At 44.2% G+C, this 15787-nt stretch overlaps 2 protein-coding genes across 13 annotated transcripts in view; one reads left to right on the top strand and one right to left on the bottom strand.

The window, feature by feature from the left end:
• Positions 1–815: 815 nt before the first annotated feature.
• LETMD1 (LETM1 domain containing 1) lies at positions 816–11248 on the bottom strand. 12 transcript variants are annotated; one of them, XM_015542476.2, is made up of 9 exons: positions 11087–11246; positions 10388–10560; positions 8448–8563; positions 7707–7789; positions 5991–6177; positions 5766–5867; positions 5509–5661; positions 4989–5085; positions 816–1054 (listed from the first exon to the last, which is right to left on the bottom strand). In XM_015542476.2, the coding sequence occupies exons 1-9, from the start codon at positions 11212–11214 to the stop codon at positions 867–869; spliced, it is 1227 nt and encodes a 408-aa protein (XP_015397962.2). In that variant the 5' UTR covers positions 11215–11246; the 3' UTR covers positions 816–866. The 12 variants fall into 12 exon arrangements, with proteins under 12 accessions (XP_015397962.2, XP_042848233.1, XP_042848234.1 ...); XM_042992299.1 differs by having other exon boundaries at positions 10388–10539; XM_007073024.3 differs by lacking the exon at positions 816–1054 and adding an exon at positions 3074–3698.
• A 135-nt stretch (positions 11249–11383) lies between these two features.
• SLC11A2 (solute carrier family 11 member 2) overlaps positions 11384–15787 on the top strand; it is a 63888-nt gene continuing 59484 nt past the window's right edge. The window contains exon 1 of the mRNA XM_042992283.1: positions 11384–11474. The gene's annotated coding sequence lies outside the window, so the exon portion shown is untranslated. The remainder of the gene's footprint in view (positions 11475–15787) is intronic.

The raw sequence follows: 15787 nt of genomic DNA, 5'->3' as shown, positions 1-15787 counted from the left end.
TCCTGAGCTCCAGGTGGGGAAGCAGCTCAAGTTTTCTCATCGGTCACCCTGATGCCCCGCTTTGGTGCGTAACGCAGTTGGAGTACCATCTGGCCAGATCTAGAGAGGAACGGGTAGAAGGGTCTCTGCTTCTGTAGAAAACCTCCAGAATTTAGAAAAACTTAACCTGCCTTCCCTGGCCCCCCGCTTGGTAAATAAGTTAATATTTGACACGTTTGGTGTCCTCCGACCTGTTCCCCACACTGGGGATTCCTGGTCTGTAACTTGAATTCTTTCTTTCACATGTTCTTAGGTACTAGAGTTAAACTTGCCTATTTGTCTCCCCCACCCCCCTTTCTTTTTCCCTTGAAGAAAAAGCTAGATTGGCTGGGGATGTGGCCTAAAGAGCCTGAGGCTTGTGCCTGTGTAATGCCGGCTCCGTCAGGCAGCTTCAGGCCGGGGCTCACACGTCCCACAGGAGGCATATATGGAGCATTGCCTGTGTCCGAAAGAGGCAGCAGGAAAAGGCTGCTGTCTGCAAAGAAGTGGACTTGATCTGTGCCATGCTTGCTTTTTCACCCACGGTCCCCCCGCCCCGCTCTGGGAGGTTTGAGCTTTAAAGGAATGCAGGACGTGGCAGTCTAAAGTCACCAACTAGTTTTTGTCCTTTTCTTTCTGTACTACCCTTGTGGTCCTTGGATATACAGGGTTAAGAGAGTTTTGCTATTCCAGTCCCCCCGCCCTGACAACTGCAAATGTTTATTGGATCCCTCCAACTTGATACATAAAAATTGGAAGCCAAACGAATTCTTAATTGCTACACACAGCTCCCAGGTTCCAAAGAGTTCAACTTCTGACTGCTACTTTTGAGATCTATAGAGTGGGACTCAAACTCGGGTCTTACCTCCATGGGGGGACACGGTTCCCGTTCTTCTTATGTCCAGCTCACGTTCTAGGATGCGCTCTGCTAAACACCGCTGAATTCTTATTAGTTCTCTTTGCGCCCATTTTAAAATGGAGTCAGTAGGGAGCAAAAAACACTCTCCACTAGCATCCTTTACATCACACTTCACTTCTGGTATGGTTTATTGACCAAGAAAGAACAAGTGGAAAACTGCTTTGCTTTCGGTGGGGAGAGAACTCTTCCTACTTACCTTGCTCACAAAGCCTTTCCTTGTGGGACGTGAACGCACTCTTTATGTATGTCACAGCAACATTTCACCTAGAAAATCTCTAAACTGAGCCTGTGAGGCCTTGTACTTAAACAGATACGTCTTTTAACCCAGTCTGCCTCTCCAGTTCATTCCTGGTTTTGCTTGGTTTTACATTTGGAGGGGAGTTCTTCAGTACAAGACCTTGTCCCTCCCCATCCTCTAGCCTCACAAAACAAGAGAGTCTTAAGCACCCGAGATGTAGACACTATCCCAAGCCAAGCCACACTCCCCCACGATCGGCCATCCCCTTGAATACAAGGCTGAAGCTTAAACTGCAAACTGACTTTCTTCCTGAAAGCTTATATCGGGAGGGGAGCGTGGGCTCTAAACATTCCCTCCTTAGGAAGGCTCCAGCCTCACCTTTGGAAGTGGATTCCACCTGCTTGGTAAGAGACCCTTTAGCCTTTGGGGTCAAGCCAAGAATTGGAATCTCATTATTAAACTCATTGCCAGCCCCCAAGAGATTTGATTTTTCTGAAAAACTAGTTTCTTAATCCAAGTCCGTCCCTCCAGGAACAACACTTCTGACTCCCGCCGATCCCAAGTTTTTAAATGCTGAAATATTAACACTGAGCATTAACTGTCTTGTTAAGCAAAGGGCCTTTTCTACAACCTAGTCCATCTCGTTTCTGGTGCTACCTGAGCTGGACACAGTTCTCGCTCATGGTTGCTAGAAAAGCTAAGCCTAGGCCTCTGATCACAGGACCGTACGGCTTCAGTCCCACTCAGTCTAGGCCTAGATAAAAGAAATCTCTTATTACTGCAACTCTTAAGATTTTCCAGTTTCCTTTCTCATATACTGTACACAGGTAGTATTTTCAATGTGAATCCAAAGCTTGTCTGGTTCTCTGAAAACAATTTTTTTTTTTTTTTTTTTTTTTGCCTTTTAGGTCCTTTACATTGTGATAATGCTGTATTTAAAGAGAATATTTAAATGTAATATTAAAGAAATATTCAAAAGAATGGTGTGTTATTTTTTATCCTGGCAGGCCACAACTTAGTTACTTGTTAGACAAAGGGTGCTTCTCCAGCGTTGTATATAAAACCAATTAGGTCAGTTAGATATTAATGTTAACAACAGAAATGTTTTACGATGGAAAAACAGAACATTCTCTTTGGAGCGTCAAGAACTTGACGTGCATCGTATGGCCCTTATGCACCCAAGCTGGAGCACGCCTGATGCTCCCCTGTTGAAGCTTTTCCCTGTCTATAGTCCGTATCCTGGGGGCTCATGTGCTAATCCCGTTTTCTTTACAATCATATATATATAATTTTTACAGATTATGTATGTATCTATAAAATATATAAAATTCTCTGTTCCTGGTTATCGTGTTAAAATCGAGCAGAGGATCAGTGTCAAATCCGTTCCCTCAGAACTTCCATCCCATCAGAAGCTTCTATCCCAACCGACTACGTCTCCATTAGTTAGGTTACGTCCGTCTTGTCAAAGGAGTTTTAGCAAAATCATCCGAGTATGCAGAAGTCACTTCCAGCAACTGGTTTCAGGCAGTCTTTACTTGGCTTTAAAACAGTGCTTCATGCATTTAACAATAAGTTATTACACGTCACTAGTGTACAGGGACAAAAGCTAAACCCAACGTACTCTCGACGCAGACCGCTCCCGGGCTCCCAAGCAGGGTGGTCGTTAGTGCCTTGGAGGCTTAATCCAGGGCCCAAAGGCGGCCACTGGCAGTTACAGCCGGACTGCCGCAACTCAGCGGAGGTAGCAGAGTTTAAGATCTGTGGAGGCTGCACCACAGCCCGGAAATTAAGACAAGGGTGGGGTGAAGGCTATAAACACGGAAAGGGTCAAGTGGCACTTGTATTTCCTTGCATCGTTGCCATCAGAATGTTCCCATATATGAATAACTATTTGCTTAAAAAAAAAAAAAATGTTTCATGGACTTGGAAAGGGAGTGGTTAACCCAGTGAGGGGACCAAAAATAAAAATAAAAATAAAAAGCCTATTTTTGGTCACAAAAAGGATCGAGGGCAGCATCAAAGGACACGCACAGATGTAAATGCTCCAGTTTCAACAGGGCTGCCCCCCTCCCCAGCCGGAAACTAACAAAAACCCAGCTGTAAAGAATGTGGCAGTGGTTAAATTCGAGGCTGCTAGGACTTGCCCCACCTGGGGCAAAAGCTCACTTCCTAGGATCTGAACTCAAAATGTCACAATTAAAGCCCAATACGGAGGCTGCTGCCGGCTCTGGCTGATGGTGAGGAAGTTGGGATGACACTTCTGGTAAGAGGGTCTGTTTCGGTTCCAGCTCCCTCCCTCGAGGGTACCACGCTGGGAAGCCCGCGGGCACCTGCTCCTCTGCCTCCCGCACACCCCCGCCAGGGCACACAGATGCTTTGCCGGCCAGTGCTGTTTGGTACCACGCTGCCGTACTGTGTGACTGCAGGATGATGCCACCCGCTCCACGTTCATTCAGCGCCTTGAGCCGGTGTAGTTGATGGAAAGCAGGACCACGTTGTGTAGCAAGAGGGACAGCTCAGCTTCTGAAAACACCATCAATGTTAATGGTTTGGCCAGGGAACAGTCACCTGGGGGTGGGGGGGGAGGGGGCAGGGCTTGATCCTGGAGTCGGGAAGCCAAGTGCAGGGAGGTGTGACATCGAGAGGCTACTGTTCTTGAAGGTTCCCCTGCTTCACCCCAGTCCCTGCCACGTATGCTTTCCTTTCCTTCCACCAGGTATTCCTTTCTCCTCATCCTCACTTCTTGCCTCTCATGTGGTGGTGGGAGAAAACTCAGAGATGCTAATGGTAGTGAACACTAACTATTGTCACCCTTGGGATTCTTCTGCTAGAAGCTGGTGCTCTGGAAACATTTCTTGGCTCCAAGGAGATTAGTAGGCCTACCCTGCTATTCACAGGCTTAGAAAACATCAAAGCCCAGCCAAAGGTTCCAATAAGTGACTCACAGGCCTAATACCCACCCTCAGATACTTTTTATTTAGCCAATTGTTTTTTATTTTGTGGGTTTTTTTTTTTAAAGATTTGTTTTTATTTTAAACTTTAAAAAAAAACGTTTTATTTTTGAGAGAGACAGAGACAGAGTGTGAGCAGGGGAGAGGCAGAGAGAGAGGGAGACACAGAATCTGAAACAGGCTCCAGGCTCTGAGCTGTCAGCACAGAGCCCGACGCGGGGCTTGAACTCACAAACCGTGAGATCGTGACCTGAGCCAAAGTCGGACGCCTAACCGACTGAGCCACCCAGGTGCCCCAAGATTTATTTTTAAGTCATCTCTACACCCAACATGGAGCTCAAACTCACAACCCTGAGAATCAGAGTTGTATGCTCTACCGACTGAGCCAGCCAGGTGCTCCAAGTGTTTTTGTTTTGAGTTTGAATGCCTTTAGACTGGCGCTTCTCACCCGGCATAATTCTATTCCCCCTCCCCCCACAGGACATCCAGCAATGTTGGGAGACGTTTTTTGATGATCAGAACTGGGGTGGAGGGCGCTACTGACATCTAGTGGGTAGAGGGCAGGGATACTGCTAGATACCCTCTAACGCACATGGTAGCCCCCCAGGACGAAGCATCTGTAGTGCTGAGGCTGAGAAACTGCTTCAGACTGGCATGCACGTAGCCTTGGTTCCCACAGTCCCTGCTACTGCCTCTTGTCTGGCACAGTCTACTTCACTACCTGCTTAGCCCCTGTAGGCAAATGAGTTTATACACAGGATAAGGGTCTCACAGTACTCACTCATCAACTCCAAAGTAATCTCAGAATAAAATATAAAAATTACTTGAATCTGAGTTGCATAACCACAGGGATGGGTCTTACCTTTCAGGCTGCAGGAAATCTGTAGCCATTCTCCCAGCCAAGTTCGACACCTCTCTTCAGCGATATGGGTAGAATTCAGGCCACGAAGATAACAAGCCTATTATCACCCAGAAGAGAAACAGTCCTCAATAATCACATAGCAAGTATGGCCATGAACTGTAAACCCACTAATAATTCAAAACCTCTAAGTAAGTTCCAGTCTCATCCCCACAAGAAACCTTTCTCTGTGGCAATCTGAACTATGGACAAGAAGACAAGCAAAGAGGACTATATAACCAAAAATAGTAGGTCTAAAGAACAGTGTCCCTGGTTTTTGAAAGGCCATAAGCCAAAACTACTCTGGGCAATTCCCTCCCATGAGTTCACTGAGAAAAAAAGACACAGAAACAAAGTGAAAGAATAAAGAGTTTGGGCTTTGTTCTAACAACCAAAACATGGTGGAGGTCTCTGTAAGCTCCCAGTCCTGTGAGCTCAAAAGCCCACCAAGGATTGAGGGTTGATATTGCCATCAAATTCTTACCGATTTCACTTCCTGAGGGGTCAGGTGGCCAATCCCCAGCTTTGCCAAAGCTTTGTCCAGTTGGTGAATTACAGTGGTATGAGTCTTTAAACGGTGTCTCAACAAGAAAGAAGGCAGATAAGGTGTGAGAAGCATGGCTCGACTCAAGGCTTTCTGTAACGCAACGACACAGGAGGAGAAAGTCAGCACGGCATTACCATACACAGAACCTGAGGCAAGGCGAGGCTGCGGAACAGAGAAAGCCTCGAAGTGCTCACCATTTGCAAAGCATGGAGTTGGTTCATGCCCAGAGGATGGTTAGAGAAACACTCTCTCAGAGCCAGGATATCATGTATTGCTGGGTGGGTACCATGCTGTATCTTGGGAGAGCCAAGAGATTGGTAGAGGTTAGGAAGCTCCTGACTGGCTCTCTTTCCTAGTTTTAGTGCAAACTGGATCTAACAAGAGTCCTAGTTTGCAGGAAGGGTTAGCTAGAGGAATACCTTGGTGCACAGCTCTGTCATATGCCACCGGAGTCCTGCATCAGAAACGAGAGGGATAACCCTTTCTAAATAGCCAAGGATTTCTGGGTGGGACTGCTTCCGGAGAGCATGATAGATATCTAAGAAATCAATTTGTTGCTTTGGGGTCCAGAAATGTTGGATCAGTAGCTGCCTAGGAAACAGGTACCTGAAAGGAAAAGGAATCACAATGTCACTTGCTGAAACCGGCATCCTCAAAGTGATCTAAGAAAGCATTTGGCAGATATGAATACTAGGAAGAAGAAATGGAGACATTACTCCCTACCTCACTGTTCTGTAAATGAGTCTCAGACCAAGGTTTAAGAGACACGGAAGCACAATTTCAAGCAACATTACTGAGGTTTGTGAAAGCAAGCAGTGGTGGAATAGCCTCGCATGCAGTAATTGGATAAAATGACTCCTTTTGAACCAAAGCATCTGAAGAACATATGCTGGACAGACCGGGAGACAGATGCAGACAGAGCTGGTCATTATATGTGATGGTGACAACCTCAAGCTGTTGCACAGTCCATATGTGTATATAAAATGTGAAAGTCAAATTTGTTTTTTAATTCGTTTTCCGCATGTGTGGTGGTTTTAAAGCACGGCCACAAATTCTCTGGCATCCCTCTCATTGAGGAGGAAGGTCTATGTCCCCCTTACTTTTAAATCTGGGTGACTGATTCAACCAATAAAGCAGAGCAGAAGTGAGTCTTTGTGACTTCCAAGGCTAGGTTATAAAAGGCCACCTGGATTCTTATTTGCTGAAACACTCACCCTTGGAGCCTTGAGCTGCCTGCCATGTAAGAAGTCCTATTACTCTGAGGCCACCATATTAAAGAGGCCACATATAGGCACTCTGACAGTCCCAGCCTTCCGGCCATCCCTGCTAAGGCACCAGACATAAGAGTGATCTTAGATCATCCAGACCAGTCCATTCATCAGCTAAATATCACTGAGAGACTTCTGTGAACATCACACGGAAGAGAAAAATCAGTCACACACCTGAACCCTGCCCAATTTCCTGACCCACGAAACCATGAAAAGCTATTAAGCTTTGAGGTTGTTATGTAGCAACAGATAACTAAAACACACAAGATCAAAGTTTAAAAGTGTCATCTTTGCGGGGGGCGGGGGGGGCCTGGGTAGCTCAGTCGATTAAGCATCCAACTCTTGCCTTCAGCTCAGGTCACACGGCTCACAGTTTGTGAGTTCTAGCCCTGCATTGGGCTCTGTGCTGACAGTGCAGAGCCAGCTTGAGATTCTCTCTCTCCTCTCTCTCAAGATAAATAAACTTAAAAAAATCAATCTATCAATCATCAAAAGTGTCGTGTTTGGATACAAAGTAAAGATTTATGTGATCAGAATATGAAATGCGTTTCTCTCCTAAAAAAACTGTCCCAAATTGCTAAGCCTCTCAGGGAGTGGGTTGCTGCCTCTAGGGATGATGGAAAAGGTCATAATCTTATTTCACAACACACAGGGGCAGCTGAGAGGCAGGAAAAGTCTACGCTACCTACACCTACAGCTAACCCAGTAATCCAAGTGTTACCAAGTGTGGCTAATTAGAAGACTGGAGCAGGAAATGTGATAATCTCTGCCTATTTCTGAAATGGAAAGTTCTTCTTAAAATAATTTTGAATTAAAAAAAAATCTATATATCTTCAATACGCTGGGAAGATAGAAGTCTGTACTCACATTAGCAAGAAGACCAGGTAGTTGGCAAAGGGTGGAATGGAAATAATACCTAGGAAAAGACACTTGGTGACGTCTCGGCGGAACTAAGCAGAAATAAACACAGACGCAGTTTTAACCCAAGTAAGTTCTTAATACAATGGACAATCCCTCCCCAACACTGTGCAGTAAATTTCTATTACAGCCCAGAGAAGGATCAAGCTTATTTCTATCTACCTCTAGTTGGTAAATTCCTTGAGGACAGAAGCCCTGATTTGTTCATTTTTGTATCCCAAATAATGTCTAGTACAGGGCCTGACATTATACCAAATCTCTCAACAAATTCTTCCTGATGTGCCAAATGGGTCCCAGGTTCTCACTCTCAGTTTCAAAGTCACCACCAAAGTGAACACCATCAAGTCACTACCAAATACTACTTTCCTGCTGCCTTTGGGATCCTTGCAGATTTTTATGTATCAGAAATGAACTCGATTTTAGTGTCCACAACTTTCATTCAGCAAGGATGCCAGAATCTCTATGGAGCTCTGTTATAGAGGGCTACAACTCCGAATAAACCCAATTCTGACCAATAACCCGATGTTCTTACTTAGTTCGATACTTTGATCTCACAGCAGAGGGGAAAGGTTGATCAGTGGTGAACAAGATAGGAAAGGAAAAAAAAAAACAAAACAAAAAACACTTGAGATCTTAGTTAACTTTAATTACCTCACCATGAACTTCTGGGTATCTGCCCCTGGCCCATACCTGTCTCAAATGCTCCATCTCCCGGTATGAAAGTTGATGAAACTTTACATTGTGCTTCCACATATATGTCTTTATTCTTCTAGCCTTTTTGGCATCAGCCCAAAACATCTGCAATCCTGCCTCATTAAAGTAGAGGACAGAGTGTAATGTTATCCCAGTGTGAATCTTACCACAGGTCCCTACTCCATGTCTAACCCCAATGCACGTACTTGTCGCTCCCCAAAATTACTCTAAATCAGAGCTCTAAACTAGGACACTTAAAACTCTTGTGAGGCCAACTTGTATCTCTTTTCTCATTCTTTTCCCCCGCAACACAACACCTATCTCCCAGCCAAGCCGGCCTTCTGTGATCTACTATAGAATGGTCTCCCTCTTCTGGTTCATTGCCCACTCCCTCCTTAAAATGAAAATTCAAGGGGTGCTGGGTGGCTTTGTCAGTTGAGCGTCCGACTCTTGATCTCAGCTCAGGCCGTGATCTCACGGCTTATGGGCTTGAGCCTCGCATCAGGCTCTGCACTGACAGGGTGGAGCCTGCTTGGGGTTGTCTCTCCCTGTCTCTCTCTGCCCTTCACCTGCTGTACGCGTGTGCACCCTCTCTCTCTCTTAAAAGAGATAAACATTTAGAAATAAAAAAAATTCAAAAGCTCCCTAACTTCAGGAAGTCTTGCTCAATTAACCTTATCTTTTCCCCAACCAGATATTAACTTATCTTCTTTCTAGAACACTTTTAGAAATAGTATAATTCAACAGATTTCTATGGTTCAATTTTTTTCTTCATTCGATGATTATTCTTACATTTTATCTAGGGCTTTAGTTCTTAAAAATGCTTTCATATTTATGAATGAAATGATATAATGTGTAGGTTGGCTTCAAAATTATACAGGAGAAGGCAAGTGTATAAATGAAGTAAGACCGGCAGCCATGAGCTGGTAGCTGTTGAAGTGAGACTGAGTATATGGAAATTCATTACATTATTCTCTCTACTTTTGTGTACATTTAAAACTTTACACAATCAAAAGCTTAAAAACAAACCAACCAAAATATTTTTTCGGACCTTTTTCTCATTTAATCATAGCTATAAACCGGGAGCAGAGAAAGTAGCCATTCTATTTCTACTTCAGATTTTCCATGAAGCTAGTAATAATCATGATAATATTCACCGCTGACAACATGGTACTTTGTTGTAATTGGTGTTATGATAAAAGTACAGAGTATAATAATAGAGGTACATTTATTGAGCACATACTATGATCAGGCCATGAGTACTTTACAAATATTGATGTATTTAATCTTCACAACCATGTGGGTCAATAGGTAGGTTCTATTATTATTTGCTGTATTTTACAGATGAAAAAAACAAGGAACAGAGAGGTTAAGTAACTAGTCCAATCACATAGCCAGTGATAAGCTAGGATTTGAACACAGGCAGTCTGGCACGAGAGTGGACATGTATCATTATACCATCTCTTAGTAACTAGCTCAGCTTTGATTTTAATGAAAACATCCAGAAAACAAGTATATGTAGTGCAATTTCCACAATACGCTACCTATAGATTTGTGATAACCATTAAACCACATCTGCTTATGGGCCAAGTCCACTGATAAATCACAGGGCAGGTCTGTGCAGCCATAGACGTCTGGCCTGGTGCATGTCAAAGAATTTCCATAATAGGCAGCTGCGTATGGTTAAGAAAAGTGCAAAAATACCTATAGGCATCCCCCTCCGGATGCTCTCAGAAGTTGTTGTCATAATACTTTTCTAGAAACATTCTCCAGAAGTGCTAACTTAAAAGAATTCGTTTCACGCTCAAGCATTTATGACACAGAAACCTCCCCCCCGCAGCTCATATCACATAGCAGAACATGCAAACACTCTTACTCATTCTAACTCTTTGACATTGCTCATGAACTGATTCAAGGGATTTCTGTTCTGGTTTTACCTTTCATGAAGATTGTGTACAGGACATAGAAGCGGGGGAAATGACGACCCAAGAAACGATGGTATTTCCCATTAATCACTTTGGTCTTGGTCACCACATAAGAAATCAAGCTCTTCACATCTGCCTTTGGAGAAAGGTGGAGGTTTGAAGACCTACAAGGAAGATCAAAGAGACTATCTGGGCATCAGTCCTGGAGTCCGTTCACACTAATGTAAAACACCAGGTCTCAGGGAATGTATGCTAAGGCCTGAAACTTCTGAAATCCAAGGAAGATCTTGGGCTCAGGAAGAGATAAGCGATCAGAAAAGAAAAACAGATCGGGCAGATGAAAGATCAGACGGGAAGGAATGTTGGGTGTGGGTATGAGTCTGCAGGGAGCGCAAGGCCTGAGGGACCATTTGAACAGCAGGCTAAGGCCAGAGAGATGGGATCCAGACAAGCAGCCGTAAAGCTGAAGTAGAAAAAGGGAGGCTGAAAGCTCGGAATACGTGGGGGATTCGGACAATATGGAGCCCTGAAAGTTGAAGCGGGTCAGGAAGCCATATGACCAGTAGGGATCGGGGTGCGAATTCTGAGCAGAATAAAAACCCGGGGCTAGGCCGTGTAACGCTAAGAATTAAGAAAAGCCATGCAAACAAGATTGAGAGACTGGAAGGGCCTGAACATCAGAAACGCTTTCCTTTCTCCCACGTCCCTCACCGAGGGGCCCCCCAGGCCAGGCCAGCGCGAGGGCGAGCAAGTTGCAGCTTCCGGGTGACATAAGGTCCGGGGGTGACCGCCGAACCCCACAGACCAGCCCGAGCCCAGCACACCCTGGAGAGCGCCATCTTCACAGCGAGGGCGGGAGAGAAGGAAAGAGGTCGTCTTCAGGTCAAAGTTCACTGTACGTCACGTTCGTTCCAGAACGCATGCGTCTTTCCTGAGCGCTGATTGGTATCCATAGACGGCCTGTCTGAGGCTCCCCTGGCGAGGAACCGATGCTAACTAGGTGGCGAAAGAAGGAGCAGGATTGGATGCAGCCAGTATTTCCTTGTTTAAAAGCGCCGGAAGCGGGTTGTCCCGAAGGGAATGAGGACTTACGGCAGTGGTTGGTTTTGCGATCTTGAGGACGTCCTCTCTCTGAGGACCTGCTGACCCCTTGCGATTCACTAGGGCTTCCTAGCGCCTCCCTTGCCCTCTGTCCTTACTCCGGACTTCGGGGCCTTGAGGCGGTGGAGGGGGGTTGGGCGGGGGGGGGGACGGTACCAGGTGTCACGGTGGCAGTGACTGTGGCCAAGGCGCCCTCTAGTGGCGGTGGCCGGGAACTGTCCAGTGTCAGTCGAGGCGATGAGGGAGCGGCCCCTGTGCGCACTAAATACCTTTTTACTTTAGCCAGCTTTTTCCAAACTAGGTTTGTGGGAAGGTATCTTTCCTTAAAAGCCTCCTGAAGACCAAGGTCGGGTCTGAAGTGTCACTTTTCCGAGACGCTTCCTCTGTCCACTTTATCCAAAGTAATGCCAACAAAAAGGGTACACATTTTCCTCCATCACCTTGTGTGTGTATGTATATGTGTATATATATATAATGTAATACATTATACATGTATTATACATATATGCGTACATGTGTTATATATAATGTATTATACATGTAAACGTACGTGTTATACATATATACATATGTGTTATACATGTATACATGCATGTATACAGTATATACATATGTATAATGTATAATGTATATATATACACATTAACTTAAATTGTAGTTAACATGCACGTGCAATATTGGTTTCAAGAGAAGTCAGTGATTTATGCCTTATATACAAAATCCAGTGCTCATCACAAGTGCCCTCCTTAGTACCCCTTACCCTTCTAGCCCATCCCCCACCTCCCTCCCTCCATCAACTTACCACTTACATTGTTTATACATTTGTTTCCTTGTTTGGCGGGCTCCCTGAACTAGACTGAGGGCAGGCACCTTCCTGCCTTGTTCACTGCTGTACCCTACCCCTAACAATAGGCGCCATGCCTGGGATGTAGTAGGTGTTCAATAAATATTTTTGAGTTAAACTAATTACTGAAACTGGGAAGGATTCTTAGAGGTGGTGCTTAGCTGCTGCCCAGAGTTAGTTTGCTGTCTTGAGTACATATGAATATTTACCCTACATGGAGAGTAGTAAAAAGCATCCTATTGGTAAACAGGATCTAGGTTCAAATCTTAGCACTGCCATTTCCTTTAGTGTATGTGACCTTGGACAAGTTACTTTAGCTCTATTTCTTCTGTAAGAGTACTCATTTGATAAGAGTTCTGTGAAAAGCCAAGAAAAAAATGGTTGTGAAAACTCCATATGACCCTTAATGGGTCAGAGAGTTTCGTATTAACATAGACTGTTTATGACTACTGCTCATGAAGTCAGAAAATGTTCTGTAAGTGATGGTCTCTACAATTGTTGGGTAGATGAGGTGGGCAGGATAGAAAGTTGACTAAAACATGATTTCAGTCTTCAGGCAGTGTCTAAGTTCTCTCAACTGTTATGTATCTCAAGAATATTTAGCTCTACAGGTCTTGATCTCAGGGTTGTGAGTTCAAGCCCCATGTTGGGCTCCACGCTGGGTGTGGAGCCTACTTAAAAAAAAGAAAAATATTCAGCTCTAAAATTCTAGAACACTCATGGAAAGAAGGGGGCAAGATCAATCAGAGACACTTTTGTGGAGGAAATAGGCAGGTATTGTGCCTGGAAAGATGGAGTCGAGGGAGCAGTAAAACAATATGGCAAGAACACAGGAATTCTTTCCCTCCTTCCTTCCTTCCTTCCTTCCTTCCTTCCTTCCTTCCTTCCCTCCTTCCCTCCTTCCGTCCTTCCTTCCTTCCTCAAATACATGTTTATTATTTAGTGCCTCTCCCTCCATGCCCCCTCACCACAACATACACGCATAAGTCTTGCTGGTTCAGCCTTCTAACTATTTCTTCAGTCATCCAGTTTCCTCTCTCCTGTGCCACCACCCGCCTTTGATCTAGAAGACTGAATCCGCTTCCTTACTGGTTTCCCTTTCATCTATTTTGGCCTCCTTCCAACCAGTTTTCTATTCCATAGCCAGAGAAAGCTTTGAAAATTGCAAATCTAAGCTTGTCACTCCCCTTTATAAAACCTTTCAAGTTTCCTCTGACTCTTAGGATAAAGTTCAGACTCCTTAACCCGGCCTACAAGGCTTTGCATTATTGACTTCATCCTGTCTTCCCAGCCTCCTCTCATGCCGCATCGTATCTTTTCAACCCCTTAGCTTTCTATGCTAAGAAACGTTGGCCTTTCGGTTCTACTTTAGGCCAAGCAACCTTATGCTCTGGGCTTTTGCATGTTGCTCTTTGCTTGGAGTGTCTTCCCTCCCTCCCAGTTTGTCTTTCAAGTTCCAGCTGAAATGGTAATAATAGCTAGCGTTTATTAAGCAACTACCATGTGCCAGCATTGTTCTTGATGCTTTCTGTGTATTATGTCATTTAATCCTCAGTATAACTTCATGAGGTAGATACTGTTGTTAACCCCACTTTATTATTTATTTATTATTTTCTTTCTCGTGTTTATTTATTCTTGAGAGAGAGAGAGAGTGACAGAGTGAGCGGGGGAGGGGCAGAGCACAAGAGGGACACAGAATCGGAAGCGGGCTCCAGACTCTGAGCTGTCGGCACAGAGCCCGACGCCGGGCTGGAACCCACGGAATTGTGAGATCTTGACCTGAGCCGAAGTCGGATGCTCAACCGACTCAGCCACGCAGGCGCCCCAGCTCCACTTTATAAATGAGGAAAGGGAGGTTAAGTAACCTGCTCAAGATTTGAGTCAGGATTTGAACCCAGACTGGGCACGTGAATTACTGCTGCACTGTACATAAACAGCACTTGGAGAAAACTATTTTTTAATCCCACAGATTTAGGTTCCTCTGTCGCTCATCTATCTTGTAGCTAGGTATACTTGTCCTTAATAGTACTTAAAATGATCATAATTAATCAGCTGTGGCATTATGCATTTCATGAATTCCATGGAATTCTAAGCTCACTGTATTTATAGTCCCTCGCACAGTGCCTGGGACACAAGACATGCTCATTAAATATTTGTTACATGAATAAGTATTTTATATACCTGAATATAAGGTAGTGTTTTATTTATTATTTATTTATTTATTTTATTCTGAAAATAATTTTGCAGGAAAGAAGTTGCCTTATATCTTGTGTTCTTACAAAGTCTCTTATAGCCCGCGGTGCCTGTTTATATATTTCGTTTTGAATGAAAATACTGTTTGGGAAAGATGCAGCCTGAGATGACCTTAGTCGATGCTGGTTCTCCAAGTTTACAGAGATCACCGTATGGAATTACTTAAAAGGGAGGCGAAAAACGTTAACACGGATTTAAGGAATTATTCTGGCTTCAGGACCTCACAGTTTCAAGTGTTAGATCTTGTTGGAGTAAGCCTTTTATTTTTTAAATTTTTTTTTAACATTTATTTATTTTTGAGACAGAGAGAGAGAGAGAGAGAGCATGAACAGGGGAGGGTCAGAGGAAGAGGGAGACATAGAATCTGAAACAGGCTGCAGGCTCTGAGCTGTCAGCACAGAGCCCGACGTGGGGCTCGAACCCACAGATCGCGAGATCATGACCTGAGCTGAAGTCGGACGCTTAACTGACTGAGCCACCCAGGCGCCCCGGAGTAAGCCTTTTAAAAAGCAGCAGCGGGGCACCTGGGTGGCTCAGTCGGTTGAGCGTCCGACTTCAGCTCAGGTCATGATCTCGCAGTTGTGGGTTCGAGCCCCATGTCGGGCTCTGTGCTGACAGCTCAGAGCCTGGAGCCTGCTTCAGATTCGTCTCTCTCTTTCTCTCTCTGCCCCTCCCCAGCTCTCACTCTGTCTCTCAAAAATAAATGAATGTTAAAAAAAAAATTAAAAAGCAGAAAGGTTATATTGTGGATATCAGGAATATATAAGCATAGCATGAATTTAAAAAAACCAACTGTCCTCAAATAATTTGGATATATGTGAGGATGGTGTGATCTGTAAATTGGGCCAGCTGATGATAAAATTGGCTTGAATGATGATGAAAGCACTGATAATTTGAATGAAATTGTATTATAAAGTTCGAGGGAAAAAGCATTATCTCTATTTCGTATGTGATTTTAAATGTGTTGCTAAATAATATTAGATAGTGTATGTTCACTAAATTAGTACTACTTAAAGTAGACAGTTGACTATTTCATATATATGAGGTTGACCAAAAACTATTTTTTTAGTTCTTCTCTTTGGGAAAATAAGGCACTGCCTTATTTTGCAATACATTTTATTAAGTGTTGTTTATTAGGTACTAGCAGACACAAAGATGGGCTGATATGAATTTGGTGTGTATACAAAACAAGAAGAAACTAGCTGGGCTGAAAC

This window comes from Panthera tigris, chromosome B4, assembly GCF_018350195.1.
Source record: "Panthera tigris isolate Pti1 chromosome B4, P.tigris_Pti1_mat1.1, whole genome shotgun sequence".
Lineage (NCBI taxonomy): Eukaryota > Metazoa > Chordata > Mammalia > Carnivora > Felidae > Panthera > Panthera tigris.
The sequence above is the reverse complement of the archived record's forward strand: the minus strand, read 5'-3'. Positions and strand labels throughout refer to the sequence as shown.

Coding starts and splice junctions, on each gene's coding strand:
- LETMD1 (XM_015542476.2), bottom strand. CDS start 11,214: ATGGCGCTCTCCAGGGTGTGCTGGGCTCGGGCTGGTCTGTGGGGTTCG. Junction 8,564..10,387: donor GTACACAATCTTCATGAAAG/GTAAAACCAGAA, acceptor TTAATGAGGCAG/GATTGCAGATGTTTTGGGCT. Junction 5,662..5,765: donor AACTCCATGCTTTGCAAATG/GTGAGCACTTCG, acceptor GTTGCGTTACAG/AAAGCCTTGAGTCGAGCCAT.